General features: G+C 37.9%; 1 protein-coding gene across 1 annotated transcript in view; it reads right to left on the bottom strand.

Annotated features, from left to right (window-relative positions):
• Nucleotides 1-22,454, bottom strand: part of antxr2a (ANTXR cell adhesion molecule 2a) — a 185,764-nt gene that overhangs the window by 100,812 nt on the left and 62,498 nt on the right. The window contains exon 11 of the mRNA XM_052010228.1: nucleotides 4,283-4,361. Coding sequence (XP_051866188.1) covers nucleotides 4,283-4,361 — 79 coding nt within the window. The remainder of the gene's footprint in view (nucleotides 1-4,282; nucleotides 4,362-22,454) is intronic.

Here is a 22,454-nt window from a genome sequence, read left to right as displayed (position 1 = left end):
AATACCTTTGCTGGCACAAAGTAATTCACATGGCTGGTCTAAAAGCTTCTGAGGACAGAAAACCCAGGACTAATGTTGTGAGGGCTGACTCTCTGGGTGTACACATATCCAGATTATTGATAGACTGAGCAAATATGCCTATGATCATCTTTGATGTGCTAAGTGACAAAATAAATCTGGTGTGAAGCATCCTTGATCTCAGTCACAATGGTGCAAAATAACTTAGCTGAAGGTGTTTGATGTATGGTTTGATGTAGGCCAATTAACACACATTGTCTTACATTTGGCTGATGCAAACAAGAATGACTCATTGTCATGTCAGTTTACAAACCATATCTCTTGTGCAGCCTCCTGCTGTGGGCCAGTAGCCTGTGCTCTGCAGACAGTACTGTTTGCTTACAAAACTGTCCTTTTAATTTCAAAACTTGATTCCTGCTTGTAGTTTTCATTAGAACAGGCTTTCTTGAGGACTAGTTCTCATTTGTATTAATGTCTGCTATCCACATAATTCCTGAAGATGTCCCAAATAATCACCAACACTGTAATATTCAATGTAATCAGCTAATACAGAATTGCCAGACCAAAGTAAGGTTTGCAGACTCCCAAACTGGGTGGCAATTTTCTTTCAATGGCAAATTATGAATTTGGATTGCAAGTTACATATTCCATTCAGATTTGAAAGCTGTTTTTAAGTTGGATGTAGTTTATCAATAACCTACAAGGCAATTTGAAAGTAATTGGGAAATATTTGATACATTAATTGCACATTTCTCTATTGACTGTTGAATGCCTACTCTTGCTGTATTGGTTATTTGCAATTCAAGTAAGTGCATTGAGAGTCATTTATCCAAATGGGGAGGCTTTTGTAGTCTGGGCATTTTTTGCAGATGCTGGACTGACTTACTAATGTAAAAAGAAATAAAGATATAGTGGTGCATAAATTTGTATTATTAATGTTTAATAAAGAAAATGTACTATTGGATCTGCTTAATATGACAGGTTTATTTCTCTATGAGTCTTCATTTATTTATTGATTCAACCTCTCATAACATTAATCTTTGGCTTTTATGTTCTGTAGATGCACTGGCTGCCATGTTTTCATTGAGGAGTAAGGTCGAATGAGGCTGATATGTTTAAAGAGAAATGGAATATTTTGTATTTCATTGCAGGCACCAATAAAAGAGCCATTTGATTAATGTACAAGTGGCTGTGGCAAAAGAATGCACTACTAAAAGACTTTATGAAGCAAATCATGGTGAAAAATATATCAGAAATCTACAAGAAGATATTTTCTGAATTAGGAGGTGTCATTATGAAAACATCGACTTTTGAAGAACTGTATGCCAAATACTGCAGAAATGTTTCAGGAAGGAGCAAACCTTCATAAATATCAGCCTCCCAAACAACAATCTCAAAAAGAATCAGAGATTAGCTGAAAATATCAGGATAAAGCAAAATCCATTGTCACTTTCTCTATTGCGATTGATAAAAACACTGATGAAGCTAATGGGGTCCGCTGGAGTTGATAAAATCATTGCATATTTGTTGAAGAAAAACCTTCAAAAGTTTGGCAGGAAATTTGCAAAAACAAGGTGCAGACTGGTAGCACATCTAAACTGTGATCAGCATTTCTAAATTATGGTCACTAAAGTGGGGGCACACTCTCCCACCTTAATCTCCACCTTAGCGGCAAGATTGCATAGAACTAATTTTGATGTAATCCAGAATAAACTTTGCTTGCTATCATTTCTCTTTTGAAATCATATCAATCATGAAATTGGACTGACTAATTCCTGACACCCTGACACTTTCCCACTTTAGGCATGCACCTATTGATTTCAATTCTCATGCAATACACATTTGAAGCCTTTTTAACACAGCTCGGAAATTGGAGGTCCAGAAAACTATTGAACCAGGAGCAGAAACCATTTTAACGCTGTTTAAAGCATTACCTGGTTCACAAGGCAGCTCCTGCCCTCAAACTTGTAAAGAGTGCTTTCTGAAGAATTGAACTACTGTGGGGAACTCATTTAATTTCTTCATTGTATATGTGTTTTCCCAACTGTTATGTACCTCTTACAGTAGGAATTAAAATTTCTCTCAGAGGATCTCAGTGCTCACTCCATGGCCTCTCTGGTCTCTCTTTCCTTCATGGCACCCTTACTATGTCTTTCTGCTATCTGACTGTCAGGGGAAGTGTGCCTTTAAGGGGTGACATCCTTCCCTGAATTCTGCAAAGCTGCAATGTTGGGAGTGCTCCCACTGGGGCCCATGGGGACAGGAGTTAACAACTGCAGTACACAATATCATGGCACATGAAAAAAAATGAAATCCCATTTCTAAGGAACATTACTTGCTGCAGTTGTCCTCTTGAGTACAGACATGTTGCAACTACAGTTAAGTCCTGGTCGCTGTACAAGATTCAATGATGAAGTACCCGTTCTGCTTCCCTGACATGAAACGTTGTTATAAAAGGATGTGCTTCCGCTATTGCACGAGGACTGTGATCTAAGCTCACGACCATAATGCACTTCACTTTTACGACACAAGTGCACCATGCAAAGATGTTTTAATACTCCAAGAAAAGCAGCTAATGAATTTCAGGGTCTGGTGTTTTGTCTGAAACACCAGGAACATATTGAGCCTGTGCACATTTGCAAAGACTCATTTTGAATTGGAATGTTATCATAATTTCCTGGAATTATACCAGTGGACCATGGTAAGCCAGCTCTAACAATGAGGAAGGCTCAAATCATGTGTATTAAAGTCAAAACTTTCTAAATGACATGTACATTTCTTTGTTCATAATGAGGAAGGCTCTCAACTTTGCTATATGAACAATAAACTAATTTTCCCCCACTCATTTTAATGGAATGGAAAGTATGCAGGAACAGGGAAGAGTGCATTACTCATCCCATCAAATAACTGTCCAGGTGTTGTAAATGAAACCTACCCTAAATTATTTTGTTTCATGGGCAAAGTTTCTCACTACCTTCCAATGATTTTGAAGGAAAAAATAATTGCATGTGATCTTCAAGAATTTTGCCCACAATATGTTTTCCTTTCTTGATTTTAAACTATCACTGCTGACATTTCACATAACTTTGCCTATTGTAGAATTCACTGACTTCAAATCAATGGAAATGTGAAGCATGAAAATCTAAATGAAAAATAGGCAGTTGTAATAACCAGCAACCATTCCACAACACCAATATTATATTTAGGTGTTAAGGTGAAAATCTTCTGCAGTGTTTTCATTACAAAATGCTATTTTATTCCCCTTTAATCATTGCAACATTTCCTAATTTCAGACATACAAAGTGCATACCATGGCTCAAAAACTGTGCATTCTGGACAGCTTCCTTGTTCTTAAGTATGATGAATGGAATATGTTTCAACATCAACAAGCTACGAAATATCATATAATAGAAGGGAAAAGCTTTGATACGATTTTTATTGGATTTCTATCAATTCAAACATGCCATGTAAAGAAAGCCCATTTCATATATCATCTTGCTGAAGAGTTTATACACGTTTTGAGTAATTTTTTCACTTATGCTAATGGATCAGCTGTTTATTTACAACATTTAAAGGCATCCTTAAAACAATAATTAAATTGTTACCAAATTATTATACATTAAGATAGTGAGAAATCTGCTTAGTAATGTATAATATTCAGCATTACGATGATTTTTAAAGAGTGGGAAGGGGTGGGTTGAGGGTTGCCTTTGGTTTTGTAACTATCTTCTTATGATAGTCGTGCATGCAAATGATCCTGATCATCCATTAAAATGTTGTAAATGCTTAATAGTTTATGGTGATGACATTCTATCCAATTACTGGTCAAACTAGGTACAAGCCTTGAATTTGTGTAGCTCTGTGAACACGTAACATTTCCTGAGGAATACTTCGTACAGGAAAACAACTATTACACAATGCAATACATGTCACAATATTTTCATGCTTTGAAAATCTGCAAATCTGCTGTGTGACTTAGGCAAATCTAAAGGCTAATTTGCAATTAGCCTTTTGTTAGCAGTTCAGTTGCATAAAATTGGTACAAGTGGCTTTTATACCTGTGCCAGTAACACATAAATTTTAATATATTTTTCTATAGATGAAGACAAGCAGAAAATTGTTCTGATATAAGCATAATACTGACACTGAAGTAAATTTCAAGACTGCACAAATAAAAAATTGCCACTTTAAGAAAACATTAATATTGTGTTTTGTTCAAAAAATGTAGCTTTCCACCAAAGACAATATTAAGTTCTTTACTTACACAAGCTGTGGCAGTGATGGTAACTGAACTAGAGATGAATGACTGTCCATCATTCAAACTCACTGATACATCCATTGTTCTGAAATAGAAATATTAAAATGTATAATCAGAAATTACTTCTGAAATGTTATAATCTTGTGAGGTACCTAATAACCTAACGCACTTACTGTGGCACAAAAGGAGACCATTCCACCCATGCTGAGTCCCAGCAAAGTAATTACGTTAATACCATTCCCTTTTCCCCCTGTAGCCCTGCAACTTATTATTTCACATGCCCATCAACTCCCTCTGGTTCTTTTGCCACTTACCTGTACTAAGAGGTAATTTGCAGAAGACAATTACCTATCAGCACATCTTTGGGACGTAGGAAGAAACTGCACTAACCAGAGGAAACCCACGCAGTCACAAGGAAGGAATACGAACCCCACACAGACAGCACCTGGGGCAGGATCAAATGCGAGTTCCTAGAGCTGTGGGGATGACAGCACTAACTATTGTACCACTGTGCTAGTGGCAGGTTATCAATAGAGCTGTATACTTGCTAAGTAAGAACATCTTATTCATCCACGTCAGTCGCACATTTGGATAACTTCATTCTCCAAGTTTGAAGAATTGGATTACACTGTTTGAAGGTGTACCTGTGGTTGGCACTACCAGAAGAACCATATTTTCAAAGCAGTACTAGCAGCACTATTTAAAGAAGACCTCCCCACCAATGTTATACTGAATTTTTGTTTTAAATTTACCTGCTCTACTTCAAGCCCTCATTCGCACCATACCCACTGCCCTCAACCCCAATCTCCGGACCGAGGTCCCAAACTCACACCCATCTACCAGTTCCCTTTCTCTTAGCCCACACCCCCACCAAAGGCACTGACTCTGATCTCCGGACCCCTAACTCCAAGCATGCCCCCAATCAAAGGCCTTGATCTCCAAGTGCATCCCCATCCCAGTCCCAATCAGGCCCCCAACCACCAGCTCACTTCCTTACTTCCTGCCCCTCACAATCACCAGAAGCCCCAATTCTGCTGCATCAGCTCCCTGCACCACATAATAACCCATTAGATGCCATTAAAGGAACAGATGGAGCACTGTGAAATGGATATCTTCCAGCACCACGTGGTAATGCACAGGTAGGTAAAAAATACACTGCATATTTGACTTGATTACAGTGAGCTACAAGAAAATAACTTAGTAAAAATGGTGTGATTAACAGCCACCATCAGCTACCTCAAAGAATAGCTTCTAGTCATAACCGAATGAGGTTTGATGACAGAAAATTAAAGGTATGGGCTAGTTTAATCCATCTGACTTGGACTAGTAAAGGATGACAGGTTAGCCCGTAACTACAGAGTGAGAAACAAGTTAACATTTCAGGTCAGTAATTTGTAAAGTAATTCTGTTTCTCTCTCCGCAGATGACGCCTGCTCTGCTGAGTATCTCATCATTTTCTGTTCAATTCCATTTTTCCAGCATCTGCAGCAGGGTTTATTACAATAAGGGACAAATTCATTCACCAATCTAGTCGTATTAAGGAACTCAAGAGTGAAAATAGGAGAAATGTGTGGATGCCTTATCAAGAAATGTCCAACAGGCATCAGATATGATGCCACATGGGGAATTTGGAAGAACTGAGAAACATGGTGATTAGAACCACATAAAAAGAGGACAGGAGGGGATATATGCATAAGAATAAATAGATATTTCAGGGGACCACGGCAGTTTTCTTTAGGGAAAGGGATTAAATATTGGCCTTGTCAACCAAGCTCATTGCACATAAGCAATTTTACTTCTTTTTTAAAAAAAGTGCTGTGTCCTTTTGTCTTCCACTGATATCAATGATTTGGAAATAGGTGCACAATTAATTTCAATATTTAATGATGACAGCTAAAATCTAGATGTGCCTCAGTTAAGTCTCAGGGGTCAGCTGGGACGAAGGCAGGGTGCAACTGAATGCTGAAAAAACATATGCTTATTTAAGGAAAAAATAAAGCAGTAAACCCTAAAAGCAGGACATTTAACAGTGAAAATGTGCTTTAGATCACCAGATCTACAGATTGAGAACTGACAGTCTAATACCGGTTAAAAACAAGTGAAAGAAAAGGGCAAAGAGATTAAAGGCTTTGTACCAAGCATCACAATTATATAAGAAAATAACAATGATATTGGTTGGGTCATTATTAGTTATCTGAATACACTTTTGGGTATCCAGTCATGGGAAAGATAATAGGAAGCATGAAAAGACTGCAGAAAGATTCATGAAAAGCTAACGGGAATCAGGAGTTATAGGCATGACAAAAGATCAGTATTAGGTATTTTTGAATGGAGAAGAGCAAGTGGGGAGGATTGTTTCTAAATTGTAGTGTTTTTGACAAAGCTGATGATGATTGATTGATTCTGACGTTTGTAAGGTGAGGCATAGGAAGATACAATAAATGTAAGGGTACTGAGAAATGTAGAGGAACAGAGAAATCTTCAAATTAACATATTCTGATCCCTGAAAGGCACAGGGCAGACTAATGTGATGGTCAAGACAATATACAGACACCTGCCCTTACTGACTGAGGCATGGTGATCAGAACAATGAGCTCATGCTTCAAAAAGACAATAAAACACTTGTTAGCCATAGCTAGGGAAGTGTATATTGTTCTGCATCATTGCGTTACAGGAAGGATGGAATACGAAACAAGAAAGAACAGGGGAAATGAATGAGGTAATTGATAGATTAGATAATTTTAGTTATGATGAAAGGCTCGCAAGAGTACGGTTGTGTCTTTGACACAGAGGAAGCTAAAGAGAAATTTAATCGAGGTTTATAATGTTTTCAAAGATGAAGATACAGTGTGGAGGAAGAGCCTATTTTCTTTTGTAGAATTTCAAGCTGAATGTCAATCATCTGAGGATATAGATTTAAAATGATTGGTAGAAAATTGGGCAGCACAGTAGCGTAGCAGTTAGCGTAATGCTATTACAGCGCCAGCAATTGGGGTTCAATTCCCGCCGCTATCTGTAAGGAGTTTGTACATTCTCCCCGTGACTGCCTGGGTTTCCTCCGAGTGCTCCAGTTTCTTCCCGCATTTCAAAGACAGACGGGTTAGTAGGTTAACATGGGTCTAATTGCGCAGCGCAGGCTCATTGGGCCGGAAGGGCCTGTTACCATGCTGTATAAATAAATTTTAAAGTAAAGTTTAAAGTTTAAAAAGTTTAGAGAAAGCTCAAGAACTTCTTTTATCCCCAAGTGTGGGAAGGTGGGTTAGGATGAAGAACTCACTGCCTGAAAGGGTAGTTAGGAAAATTGCCTTCATTGCAATTAAAAATACTTGGGTGAACACTTGATATACCACATTCTGGGAAATGGGTTTAAGCTGGATGGCTCTTGTTTAATAGGATGAAAGGCCTCCTTCCTTGGCATAAATTTCTATCATTTTATCAACAGGCACAAGATTGTAACTTAAAACCACATAGTGGTTACTGATTTTCATTCATAGAGCTATTTGAAAATGATTATTTTTTATTTGAGGAGCTGGGGACAGATATTATATTATTTACAGAGCAGTTAGTTAAGTATTTGAAAATGAGAAGCATACAATTACATGGGGGAAAAGATGAGATTGGGATACAAGAGTATTCTCCAGTACTGTACTTTCAATGCTGGTATCAATCTCAGAATCAACCTTCCATACAGGATGGGCTGCCATCAGAGTTATCCTGGTTTCTTAACAACTGACTTTGTGGTCAGAGTAAGGTGGCATTTGCCTGGAGTCCAAACTTTTTGGAAAGTTTTCTGAGGTGTCTTAAAGGCCATGATTATCTTCAATATTTTCCTGCACATACTCACGTACTGAAATGCACTGAGCACCACAATGTTACTGGCGGTGTTAAGGTATCGAATTTCAGGTAATGCAGATCTCTATATTCCTTGTCATCAATATGTAAATTAAATAGTGTGGGTCAGAGTGCATAATGCTCAGCCTACAATGAAGACTGGGAAATCATTCTGGGTCTGCAAGGTAAATCAATGCCAAAAAAAAATCATTGGAAACACTACAACTACTGTTGCCAGAAACTAAAATGACCAGAAATGCAGAAAAAATGACCCCATTGTAGACACCATGCTCATCTGCTGGACCCTGATCTTCTCATTGCGAATATTGAAATGCACAATCATGTTATCTATGTACTCTTCCAAATTACCCAGGCTTCTTTCAGAAAAGGTAACTCTCTGTGATGATTGAGAGGAGATGTGAGATAAGTCAAACATGATTGGAAAATAACTTCGAGTCTTTGGTTCACACAGGCTTCCAGCACTCATGTGTTATTTCTGGCACTGACAAAGTGTAAATGACATATATTCCTTTCAAATCACTGGCAAACAACGTCATTATCATTGTGTCAGCTAATTACCAGAAGACAATCTAAATGGGCCTTAGCCTTTTTTTCCTGTCCAGAAATTACTTCATTGTAGTGTAAGTATGATACTGCAAACATCTATGTGATAGTCAGAGCATTTTTATTATGGGTTTTTTAAATTCCAAAATGCATTTACAAAATGCAAAAATTGAAAGACTATTTTCCTCATTTGATTTGTAATCTGGGCAGTAATAGTCTGTTAATCCGGCACCCTCAGGACTTTGGTGGTGCCAGAATAGCAGATGTTCCAGACTATTGAATGTTATTCTATTAAAGCCCTAACACACTTTTAATTCATTATTTTTTTGATGTTGCAGGGCAGAATAATAAATTTTCCAGTGAACCCAGTAAGTGTAAAGAGAGCATGGGAGTCAGAATCAGGTGAGTTTAAAGAGTGCGCAGAAACTGGAGCTCTGGTGAGTGGATGGGAAACACGGGAACAACGGCTCCTGTGAGTGGCACCCAGAACATCGAAGGAGAGCGCACAGAGAATGGATGGGGAGCACCACAACCATCACCTGGTGACCCAGATGCCAAACCATCAGGGTTTCCAAATAGTCAGAGGCAGATTACCTAAATAGCCAGAGTTTTACTGTACATATAACTATTTGCTTGATGTAAAGTTATCTTCAGTGCACCAATGACCTTGAATGCATTTTCCAAAGAATAAAGTTCAGACCACCAAGCTATTATTATATTTAGTTCAGTTATTGGTATAGCTCAGTGGCAGAGCAGTTTCAGGGCAGGCACAGTAGTGTAGCAGTTAGCATAACGCTATTACAGCGCCAGTGACCCGGGTTCAATTCAGGCCACTGTATGTAAGGAGTTTGTACATTCTCCCCGTGTCTGCATGGGTTTCCTCCGGGTGCTCCGGTTTCCTCCCACATTCTAAAGACATATGGCTTAGGAAGCTGTGGGCATGCTATGTTGGCGCCGGAAGCATGGCGACACTTGCGGGCTGCCCCCAGAACACTCTACGCAAAAAGATGTGTTTCGATGTACATGTAACTAATAAAAATATCTTTAAAAAAATGTCCCTTGACATCTGAGCACACTGGTGTACTTTAACATGATTATATATTGGGGAACATTGTTCTCTCTTCCACTTACAAGGGCGGCACAGTAGTGCAGCAGTTAGCGCTGCTGCCTCTCAGCTCCAGGGACCCGGGTTCGATCCTGATCTCGAATGCCATTTGGGCAGAATTTTCACACTTTCTCCATGACCACAAAGGTCTCCTCCAGTTCTCCAGTGGCCTTTCAAATGCCAAAGATGTGCTGGTAGGTTAACTGGTTACTGTAAATCACTCCTCAGTGTAGTTAATGACATAAACAATCAGAGTGGGATTCATGGGCATGTGCGAGAGAGGACATTTGTAGGGTTGCAGGGAAATAGGACTACTGGGATTACTTCCCCAGAACCAGCATGGTCCCAATGAGCTGAACTGCCTTGTTCTGTGTCATAATGAGTGTAAGACAAACAGTCTCAGGACAATGCAGCTTCATTTCACAGACATTGCATAAATATCTTTGTGTTTCAGAATCAGAGGACATTCCAACACAAAGACAAGCAGATCAACAAATCACCTTGCCTTCACTCCACAATCATTTATGCAGAATTTTGCCACTTGGACCCTCCTCTGTGGAACCCTCACCCAAAATCCTTCTGCCTTGGTATACGTGTTCCCACCTTAAAATCTCACAAAATTGCCCTTCTTTGGTTTATTTCTCCATTTCCTATCACTTAGCTCAGTGCCCATTCTACCTTTCTGAAGTGACATCGAATGTTACCAACACAAATGTCGAACCTAACCTGCACTACAGTTTGAAATGCTCCAGTACCAACCTGATTCTAAATCTACTAATGCTGGATCTCTTCATCATTCATTTATCCTGAATTCAGTGTTCTTGTGGATAGAAATACAGGCATCATTGTCCTCTGCAAGAAAGGTAGGCCCTACACTATAATATCCTCTCAGTCAACCAAACCTGGAGCACAATTAATTCTTTCCAGTTGAAGAAAGGAAGCCTGTGGTTGAATTGTATCAACTTCCACAAACACGGCTGCTATAACAGACCTATGATTCTCAAATAAAGATTCCCAGGGAACACTGCCTTCCTGTAAACAGGATACTAGTTAGGTAATGTAATTGGGCTGAAAAACTCCTGCTGTTTCATTTGAAATGGTGTCTTTTTCAGAACATTGGCCTCCTTCCTTGGTAGATTATAAATCATAGTTCCTGCTATAATTAACCACCTATATAGAATGTTATGTTACAGTCTAAACTTGATAGTGAGAGAGTGGTGATAATTCTTATACTTTCAGGCAGAAACTCATCCCAAGTGAATTTCAGGACAGAAACTACACAGAACTCCAAAGGAAATACAGAATCATACAATCATTAAGACATGGAGGACATTCAGCCCAACAAATCTGTGCTGGCTCCCAGTAGGGAAACCCTTTCAGTCCTGTTCATCTAATCCTGCTCACGGCGTTACAAATAATTATTTCCCAACTGACAAACCAATTCCTTTTAAAGGAACTGATTAATCTTACATGTAGTGAATTACAGATTACAATTACTCCTTGTTAGAGAAAGTATTTTTTTTACATTCCCCTTGTATGTTTTGCCAGAAATTTTAAATCAATGCCTCTTTGTCTTTGAACCATTCACTCATTTGAACAACTTCGCTCTCATTACCCTATCCAAGCGAGTTGTTGTTCAGCCAAAGAGAAGTTCTACAACTGGATTACTGAGATTGAATTTAGTTAAAATGCTAATTAGCAGTTTCATTTGACATTAAGGTTGACTTGTAAAGGCTGTGTCGTTTCACTATTTGTGATATTTCAAGTGCACTTGAAAGATTACAATTCTTTTCAGTATGAATGGAAACCTTCTGGAAGCATAGAACCTGAAAATATTACTTAAAAAGAGTTCTCCTACATTGCAAATACACCAGCCACTCCTCACATCATCCAGTTTGAAATGGGCAAACCAAAAACAACCTCTGACCACATAGATCAACATCAGTTTCCAAACAGTCAATTATAAGAGTCAAAATGCTGTTTTATCTCAGGTGAAAATAGCAATGCTTATTCATTAGTTTCCATCTTATTAAAAGGCAATAAGTACAAGTACATACATGAGCAAGTAAACAAATGAGTAGCTAACATCTTGGTAATTTTCTGTTATCTTTTATCTTAAAGGCTTCTAACCTGAAATGAGAGGAATGAGCAGATGGCCCCTTTGCCTGCTGTGTGATTCTAGAAGCAGGTTCTGCAAAGAGGCCATCTGGTGATCCAACTTCTTGAGAGAGCCGCCCGACTAGTACCACTCAAGTCTTTAATTCCCTTTTCACAACTACATGTCAAGAGAGTTTGTGATTAGAGGTGACCTTGGAGATGGTGGTGCTGCCCTTATCCACCTTGGTGGTAGAGGTCACAGACAGGAGAATGGCAAGCAAAGAGGCCTCAGCAAGTTACTATGGTACATTTTGTAGATCACATGCACTGCTGATGTCCTATTGGTGAGCCAGGTGATGTTGGAAATTCATCCCTGGTTGGAATCAAATTCCAGATATGCACAGTCACCACAATGTAGTGCATTACTGACTGGAGATGAATTTCTAGCATGGATGTTTTATGTTGCTAGATGGATGCCAGTCAAGCAGTTTATTTTGCTTTAAATTATGTCAAATTTCTTGAATGTCATTGCAGTTGGACTCAAACAAGCAAGAAGATTGTGCTTGAAAAACATTTTGCAAAGGAATTTAACAAACAAGGAGTTCAGCCATTTGCCATGGATTATCAGCTTCTTACCTGTCCTTATGGCCATAGTAATTATTTTTTTAAATCATTAGTGACCCCAGATGTTAATGATGGTTAATTTGATGAAGGTAATGTTGAGTATCAAAGGGAAGCAACTGAATACTCCCTTGATAAAGATGGTCATTGCTGGGCTATGTTATAACAAATTTTGCACTCTCATTATTCAAAGGGTTAAGTTGTATATATGGGTTTGATTCAGTCCTCCTATGGAAAGTAATTTTATTCCCACTTTTGTGAACAGAGTGAATAAGGAATGTCACATAGTGGAGTAAAAGATTAAACAAGACACATCTATTGATTCTGTCATAGGAGCTCAGAGTCTCAAGAGCCAATATCCTTAGAACAAGTCGCCCAGTGTAAGGTTTTTTCCATTATGTTGTCAAAATGTCAAAGCTAATAACTTAAACTTATACATCAATACCAGAGAGAGGGACCATTTAAGAAGAAAGGTTTTTTTTATGGAAAATGTAATCTGTCCTCCAACAATCTAGAATTAATACTGCAATAAGCTTATTCCTTAGGGATAAATCTGTTGACAGTTAAATGAACTTTTTTCAAAAATATTATATAATATGTGTAGGGTTAAGTATTAATTTATGTAGCAGGACAAAATAAGCTACTATGAAACAAAAGAACTAGGAAACTAAAGCAGATTTAAAAAAGGAACAATTACAAAACATTTAGCATGATGGAAATGGGTAAACAAAATATGAGAACACAAAATTGGAAAGCAAAATAGAAGAGAAACAGGACACGACAGAAGATTCACCACCAAATAAATCTTCTAATACGAAATAGAAAAGAAGCATCTGGGAAAGGATTTATAGCATTATGGGTTTATCTAAACCAAAAAAAGACAAATACACTAAATGGCACAACTGCTGGGTATTAATGAGACTGGTACTAACAATGTAACACAGGACAAACAAGTGGTCCGGAATTTTGAAGGAAAGACTGAAATTTCAGGGAATCAATATCCCAAAATAATGAGAAAAACAAGGGAGAAGCCCAGTGAAACAGTATCAGTCATTTTCAGTAAATCAACAAACAGGCTGGAAAAAAAGCAAGTAAATTACCTGCACTTGAGAATTACAGATCCATTAGCCAGAATTCATTGACTGGAAAACTTACGGAGTCAATAATCAGAAGAAAAAAAAGCAGTGTATCTAAATATTTTTTAAAAATTAAAAAGCAGTAACCACAGTTTCAGATTATGTTAGACCAACTTCCTGGAGTTTAGCTTTTGAGTTGGTGACAACTCAAATAGTTGTTGGGGTAGACATGGACATTTGGAGTGGGAGAGGGAGAAGGGCTGTGTTGGGTTGACTGAGGAATCTTAATAACCATAAACCAAAGTTACAAAGAGTTTTGATAAATGATTGCACCAGGAACTGGTACTGAAGGATGTGAGAGATTGGACCTTGATGAAGGTTGACACCTATCAAAAGGTAGGATCACCAACATGGAGTACTGCAGGGCATGGGAGCAGATTGGATGAGGCTGGCAGAGATTTTTATGCCTCGCTCCTATCTGAAAATGACAATGCCAAATACTCATAGGAAGCATGATGCTTGGACACTGTGTTGTAATGAAAGATGAAGCAAGAGAGCATAGCAGTCTATACAGTTGGAGTTCTCATATTCGGGTAAACACAGGATAATGCATGTTAGAAATTTTAAAAAGGGCATATTTATTCCAGTGGTGGAACTCTCCATGGTAAAGATCTATAGTTCACCATGTTCAAGAAGTATAGAGCGCAAATAATTGAACATGCTGTATAGGAAAACAATTTCAAATTGTACAGAAACTGTGCTAAAGTTATAAAAGAACTTTAGTCAGACAAACTAATAAGTGAATTTAACTGCTATCATTCAGGAAGTCACTCAGGCCTTGTTGGCACTGCTGAGGGTATAAAGCAAGTTGATTCCTGATATCAAAGAGATTAACTATAAGGAGTGACTGTCTAGGCGGGACCTCTTCAGCCTAAAGAAGAACTTTCAGAAAGAACAGAGAATTATGACCTACTCCCATTAACATGAAGCCAATTATAGAAAATAGATAGGAAATAAATAGATTAGAATGAGTAATATGAAATAAGAAGAAAAATTGGCAAGGAGCATAACGTAATAGTAGAGAATATACAGAAACCACTAGACTTTGTGGACAGAAGCAGAAACATGGACAGATCAAACTGTGGCAGCTGGAGTTGAAAGTACAAGATTATCGACTTAAAAAAAAGATCAGAATATTCTGTTAATGAGACACAAGGAGCTGGGTAGAAAAGAGTCTTGTAGGTGCCCAATCATTATAATGACTTGTAAATACAAAAAGTAATCAAAAGGGCACTTATTGTTCAGGAATACAAGACTGAGAAAGTTAAATTTTGGTCTCACAACACCTTAGTCACAAGTCATCTGGAGTACAACAATAAATTTTGTGTAGTGCAGATATATTAACTTTTAATGGGAAAAAGTACAGATTCACCAAAATTATGCTTGGTTTGAGGATTAACTACCAATGAATCTTTCTTATGCAATACATGCACCTTTGCTTGCCTCCTAACCACCATCCAGAGCCCCAAAGGCTCAAAGTTACTACATTGTATTCATGCTCACACTATGGTCTCCAAATGCAAACTGCATGACCACACTGTGTAACACCTTCATTCAGTCCAGTGACATGACTCCAAACCCCCAGTCAACTGTCATTTTAATTCTCCTTTCTTACCTCAGCCTCTTCCATTATTCCAATGAAGCTGAATGCAAGTTCGAGAAACCCTTCCAGACCCAATATTGTCTTCAAAATTTTCAGGTAATGGTTCTGGTATTCCCCTTTATACTTCTTCCAAATCCATCTGGTTTTGTTACTTGACCTATTGCCACTATTTTACCATCTTCATTTCTTTTGTTATTTAATCTCTCCTGTCTTCCTCTCAGTCAAAGACCCTCCTTCCCTTTCCTTCCTCCCCCTTTCTCTGCATCTTAAAACATGTTTTGTTTATAACTTGTACCAATTGTGATGAAAAGTCTCTGATCTGAAACATTAATTCTGTTTCCTGCCACCAATGTTGCTTCATATTTTGTTTTAGAGTTAAATTATGAAAATAGATTTACATGAATTGCCCCCATTGTACTCTCTAATTTAGATTAATAAGTTTAACTACTCTTTTAGCCAGGAATTGCTTGCCCCAAACAATTAATATGACCCTATCACAATGTACAATATGGCAACATGAAGAAAATAAACAGGGACAATTTTATGGCAGATGTCAGCAGCCAGCTTATTCCAATATAATTTGGGTTATACAAGTGTATTTTCCTTTAAGAGATAGCCTTGACATAGCCTGCCAGAAATAGTGGCAGAAGTTGAGAGCTTTTAAAAGTAAATAAATATTTAAAGAAGAATAAAATGGTTGTAGAACATGTCAGAGGAAAGGGACCAAATCAATAACACTTTTAAAGCTGGCTAGTAAAAAAATGGATAGAACACTCTTCCCTGTACCATGAAATTCTATGGCCTGGATTTTGCTGAGTGGACCTGCTTGCTGCTGGGATACTCAGTTCCAACACTTAACTTAAGCACATCCAGAAAAAAAGAACTCGCTGGGGGCACCAGGGACTTGCGTGCTATGGGTATAAACCCCAACCTCAAAACGGCAGAGGGTATCTTTGAAAGATGCAGCTCTGTCATTGTAGATGTAATGTTATATACAGCGTGTTCAATTATTTGCACTCTATACTTCTTGAACATGGTGAATTATAGATCTTTACCGTGGAGAGCTCTACCACTGGAATATATATGCCCCAAGCCCTGTCATTTGTCAAATCTGCTATTTCTATAATGTTTCTGATGAAGCTGCTTCAAAGCATTCAAAAGTGATAAAAAATTAATGTACAATTAAATATAAAAAAATTTAAAGAATCATTAAAACATTTAAATAATTGAAACATTGCAGCAAACACAAAAAGCTTTTTTAAAAACGTAACTTTCATTTCTTCTTCACAGCTATAAGGCCTTTATTTAAACAATAGGCTTGCACATCCTGCCCCAAAATCCAAGGCAGATTCCACCACTCCAGCAAGTTCACGCAAAGTGTAGTATGTAGGATAGTGACAGAAGCACCAGCAGCCATCCATCAGCAAGACTGAGATTTCCATGTTTGGATAGATATGTGCCAAGTCCTGAACTTTGTTGGCACATACACTGATAAATTCTAGCAGATTGCCAAAGAACTGCCAACAGTAACCAGCAAAGCCCAGGCCAATAATCCTATCTGTCACCCTATCAGAGAATGAACAGTCTGAATGGTTTCATGTTTTATTGTGAGTTCCGTTGGTCATTTTCAGAACTTTTAGTTTATTTTGGCCAAAGGGCAGTATTCAACGTTGGTCGGATGACTGATGAAATATTTTCAAAATATAACTGAGATTCTATTCTCATAGAATCATGAAATTTGAGAAATGTGATTCTCAATGAGCTCTACTCGAATAAGATAAAAGAAAACCATGAACCTTGTTGCAGCATTGGTGAGTTGCAGTGAGGAGATTATAGCTCAGTCTTTTCAAGTTTCTGCATCATCCAGGAAATAACACCTTTTTTGCAACTCAGTAAATTTAAGTTTAAGAACTACCATGCAATTTGGTTGCAAAACATGTAGTTTATTTAAGAAAATCCTTGATATTTTCAACAAACCTTGGACTGCAACAGTTATTTACACAGTACAGAATAACTTTAATCATTGGGTTTTCAAACGGTTACAAGTATTAAAATGTATTAATTTTCTTTGTAAATAATTACATTGACAAGCATGTTATTAACAAGTGGCTTCCCTTCTACAGGGATGTGAAATTCAGTGTCAGTAAATAAAACTGGTGATCTAATTAACTAGTAGTAGATAGGATCATTGAATTGTAGACACTTACTACACTGAGGGAATGCATTCACCCTATCCATGTCTGTGCCAGTTGAAAAAGTGCAACTTATCCCAATGCCTTCTTCCAGCACAAGGTCCATAGTTTTCAGATCATTGTTTATCAAGCAGATACTCAAGTACTTTTTTTTAACTATGATGCTACTTTCTGTCTCTCCCACCCTCTCAGGCAGTGTGTTCCATACCCCTCCTGGCTTCTGGACGTAAAAGCTTTCCCTCATCTCCCATCAAATTCTTCCACCAATTGTTTTAAATCCACAGCCTCTGGTTTTTGCCCCTCTGCTAAATTCAATAGGTCCTTCCTCTTCACTCTACCTTGGCCTTCATTCATTTGTACAGCTCGATTAAGTCTCCACTGTTTTGGCCTAACTAATGTTTCCTTCACAACTAACATTTTCCAATCCTGGCAACATTTTTGTAAACCTCCTTTGCACCAGTCATGTGTAATCACATCTTTCCTGTAACAGAGTTATCAAGTTGTGGTCTAAACAGCTTTAGAGAGACAGAAACATACAAGTCCTTCGGGCAACTAAGTCCGCACTGACCATCAGACACCCATTTTTACACTAATCCTACCGTAATCTCATTTTATTCTCCCCACATTCCCATCAACTCTCCCCAGATTCTACCACTCAGTTACATCCTGGGGACAATTTACAGCAATCAATTAACTACCAACCCACACACTTTTGGGATGTGGGAGGAAACTCACATAGGAAAATATACAAACTCCACATTGACAGTACCAGAGGTCAAGATTGAACCCAGGTTGCTGGAGCAGTGAAGCAGCAGCTTTGCCAGCAGTGTTACTGTGTCACCAAATTGAATACACTTCAATCTTAACCTTCTCTCTCTTATATCCTCAGCTAAAGAAGAAAAGCGTCACACATGCATTGTATTTACCTTCCTGACCAGCTCTACTATCTTTAAGGATCTACAGACACAAACTCAGATGTGTCTTTGTTTTTTTTCCCCCCATATGCCCTTGCTTTGTTTAATTTCCCCAAAGGCATTCCCTCACATTTCTCAGATTCAATTCCATTTGCCACCTCTCTGTCCAATTGATGGACTATCTAAATCTTCCTGCAATCTAAAACATTCCTCCTCACTGTCAACAACCTGAGCAATTTTTGTATCATCTGCAAGTCTCTTTATCTAAGTCTGCATCACACAAGGAAGGGATTGAGTTCTGAGTCCCGTTGAACTCCACTGGTCACAGCTATCCAGTCGTACAAACACCCTTCCACCATTATAAGTGGCTTCTCGCCACTTAGCCAATCTTGGATCCAATTTGCCATTCTCCCTGGATGCCAAGGGCTTTTACTTTATTGGCTACCTTGCAGTAAGGGAGTTTGTCAAAAGTCAATTTAAAATCCAAATACAGTACACAAATCATACTGTCCTCACTAATCCTCCTTACTAATCCTTCAAGTTTTTCCCAATCAAGTTAGTCAAACATAACCTTCCCTTAACAAATCCATATTCTCCCAGGTTAATCTATGCTGTTCCAAATAAAGGGTCATAATGTCCCTTAGGGTTAATTACGGTAACTTGCCTCCACCAGCAAAGTTAAAATAACTAGCCTGCAAATACTCAGTTTGTTCCACACTCCATTTTAAACAATTATACATTACCAATCCTTAGAGTTCCTATGCAGCATAGGTATACATTCCACCACCATTTCTCCAAGTATTAAATTAATCCATTGAACAGAAATAAGGTAGCAAACATCACCTCTTTTCTTAACTGCACCTCATTCCTTCACTCACAGAATTCCATATTCTGTAGATGAAGTTCACCTTAATCCTCAACTAATTACAATCTATTTTATTAGTTAAACGAAGGGACCGAATGTACTGTAGGCACATTTTCTAAAGATTCAGAGATGAACGGGAAAGCATTTTTGAAGAGGACTCAGAGTCTGAAATGTTGGATATGTTAAATATTTGGAAAAATATTTGTCAAATGGAATAGAATATGGGGAAATGAGCTTTTTCACTCTGGTTGAAAGAACACAGAAGTAGAATATTGTTGAAATGCAGAGAGATTACAAAGTGCTAAAGTAAGAACAGAATGAGCTAGAAATACTCAGAAGTCACATAGAGTCTGTGGAGAGAGAATTCCAGTTAACGTTTCAGGTCAGTGAGCCTTCAAAATGGGAAAAGTGAGAAAATAAGCGGGTTTTAAGTTGCAGAGAAGGAGGTACGAGTGGAAAGAACAAAAGGAATGACTGCAATATATCAAATGGGGTGGGGGGGGGTGTCAAATATTTGTCAAATGGAGTAGAATGTGGGGAACTGTAAGCTCCCACTTTGGTTGGAAAGAAAAAAGTAGAACATTGTTTAAATGAAGAAAGACTATAAAATTTTAAAATAAACTCAACATGTGCTGGAAATACACAGGCAACATTTGTGCAGATAGAAGCAAGTTTATCTCAGTGACATAACGCTTTTGTTGCTATCAGTTCAGAGATGAACGAAAATGGTTAGAGAAACAGAACAAGGAAAACAACAGAATATATTGGAACTGCAAGATATGGGATCCAGTGGTTGCTGGAAATCTGAAACTAAAGACCAGCAGCATCTATGGAGTTAATGTTATAGGTGGATGACCTTACATCAGAACTGGCTTGTTCTGACTCAAACAGGAAAGCTTTGTTCTCTGAAAGTGTTGTATCCCAAAAGCTGTAAAATACTGAGATGGAACATGAGGTGCTGTTCCTCAAGCTTACATTGGACTTTATTGGAACAGTGCAGGAGGCCAAAGACAGAGAGGTCAGAGTGGGAATGAGAAGGAGAATTAAAGGGATTAGCAACTGCAAGCTTAAAGTCACCCTTGTGGACTGATGGAGGGTGTTCTGCAAAGTGGTCACCCAGTGTGAATTTGATTTCTTCAGTACAAAGATGACCCCATCATAAGCACTAAATGCAATACCCTAGTTTTGAACAAAATGCAAATGATTTGCTGCTTCATTTGAAAAGACTGTTTGGGTCCCTGGATGGTCCAGAAAATGAAGTAATGAGTACATACTGCAGTTGCAGAGAAAATGCCTCAAGAAGGGGTGAGGTTGATAACGGCAGAAGAGAGTCACAAAGGAATGATCCACTGCCTTCTTTGGCATGCTTTATCATTTCATTAAAACTACCTGAAATTAGCTGAGGTCATTATTTAAAAACTGAGGTAGCATAAGAAGTGTTTCAGAATGTAGAAATAGAAATTTGGTTCCCTGTTTTGATTAGATTAAGCAAAAGAAAGCAAGTCTAAATGCTGTTGGCAACTGCAAACCGGATCAAAACCTAGCGTCGCATCTAAAACTTTCATGGCATTTATATGCTCATTGGTTACCTGAGAAAGGAATACAAGCTAGCAAGCCTGTCCATCATAAAATATGGAATTATCATGGCAACATAACCATTACATTTCTCCTACAGCAAAACACTCGCTAGAATGTTCAGGTGAAAGTCATTAACATCTGATGCGAGCACATTCCTCAGAGTATCCATTGGTTAAAACACTGAGCATCTGTTGGATAAAAGCCTGAGGGTCTACTGGAGCAAGCCTGAAGCAACATTCCCAAAGGCCTGGGGGATACTTTTGGGAAAGCCTAAAGCATCATTTTAAGAGGCCTGAAGTGACTGTTAGGGGAAGTTCCAAACATCTGTTAACAGAGCTGGAAGCAGTCAATCAGAGGAAACTGTACCTGCAAGTTTTATTCTAAATGCTCCAAATAAAATTAAGAAAGATTTATATATGTATTTACATCAGCTAGATTTATCTATTGAAAGGATCTGATATATTTACCACTGTCACGTATTGCAGCATTATTTCAATTCTTGCAGATTTGATAAATAAATGTGTTGATCCAAAATGCTTCTGAACTACATTTTACCAAAATATTAACTTCAAAATAAAGAATGTTGCATTTGCAGAACAAACCACAATTTCAGTTCATAACTGTTTAGTTTGAATTAAGGGTGATAGCATTTCTCAATGGCACCTGATCTTGGTAATAGATAAGTAGTTAACTTCTATCTTTGGCCTTCTACTCTGTACCACTCAGTATGACTCAGATTTTCTTTTAGGAGATATCAGAAGTTTTTTTGTGAAATCAAGCAAATGAAATATTATTTTCCTGGAGATGAGATCAAGATTTCAAGCAAAATAACAGAAAACAGTTAAAATCATGCAATTCCATTGCATTCCTTTAAAACTGCTGGTAGGTGGTCAGTTCATCTCTGAATTAACAGTGCATTAATCCAACTGTGACACACATGTAATCTTGACTTAACAACCAATCGTGAGCAAAATGTCTACCATCTTTATGCTGCATTTAGTCAATAGATCAATTTCAGCAAGGGAATTGAAAGACTACTACTATCAATAGAATCCAGCAATGCATTCAGAGTTTCTGGCATTATGCTGGAGGCACAGGTTTGGTTGGTTCTTTTAACTTATTTTGTTTTAGTTTAATTTTCAAGTTATTTATATGTTTTATGTAGTTATTTTTTATTTACTTCAATTTTAATCGTATTCACTTATCTCTCAATATTAGATACAATTAATTATTGTTAAAGTCCATGGCAGTTTTAATAATGGACAAAACCCACCCCAAGCTTTGCCTTTTTTTGTGACGCCAGGGTTATTGTTTGTCATTTCAATCTTGCCCCTGGAGTCAAAGGTGTGCAGGGCTGCTGGTATAATTTCACTATTACCGTAATTCTGACCCCATAAATTCTGACCCTATAAGTTAAAACAACAAAACTCAAGCTGGGATTCCTAATGTAGTGCAACTGTTCAATGTTCTTTCTCATAACCTTTTGTTTACAGGTATTATCACCTCGATATTTCACTCAGATCAGTAAGAGGATAGTGACCAGGGTTGAATATCGGCATCCATCAGAAGAAACTGTCATGTGGCAGAAGCCATTGAGTCAAGGAGGAAAGGAACTAAGATAGGGAAGTACTACAAAGATTAAACACTAAAAAGATATAGACAATTGACAAGC

Source organism: Pristis pectinata, chromosome 2 (genome assembly GCF_009764475.1).
Source record: "Pristis pectinata isolate sPriPec2 chromosome 2, sPriPec2.1.pri, whole genome shotgun sequence".
In the NCBI taxonomy this organism is placed as follows: Eukaryota; Metazoa; Chordata; class Chondrichthyes; order Rhinopristiformes; family Pristidae; genus Pristis; species Pristis pectinata.
The sequence above is the reverse complement of the archived record's forward strand: the minus strand, read 5'-3'. Positions and strand labels throughout refer to the sequence as shown.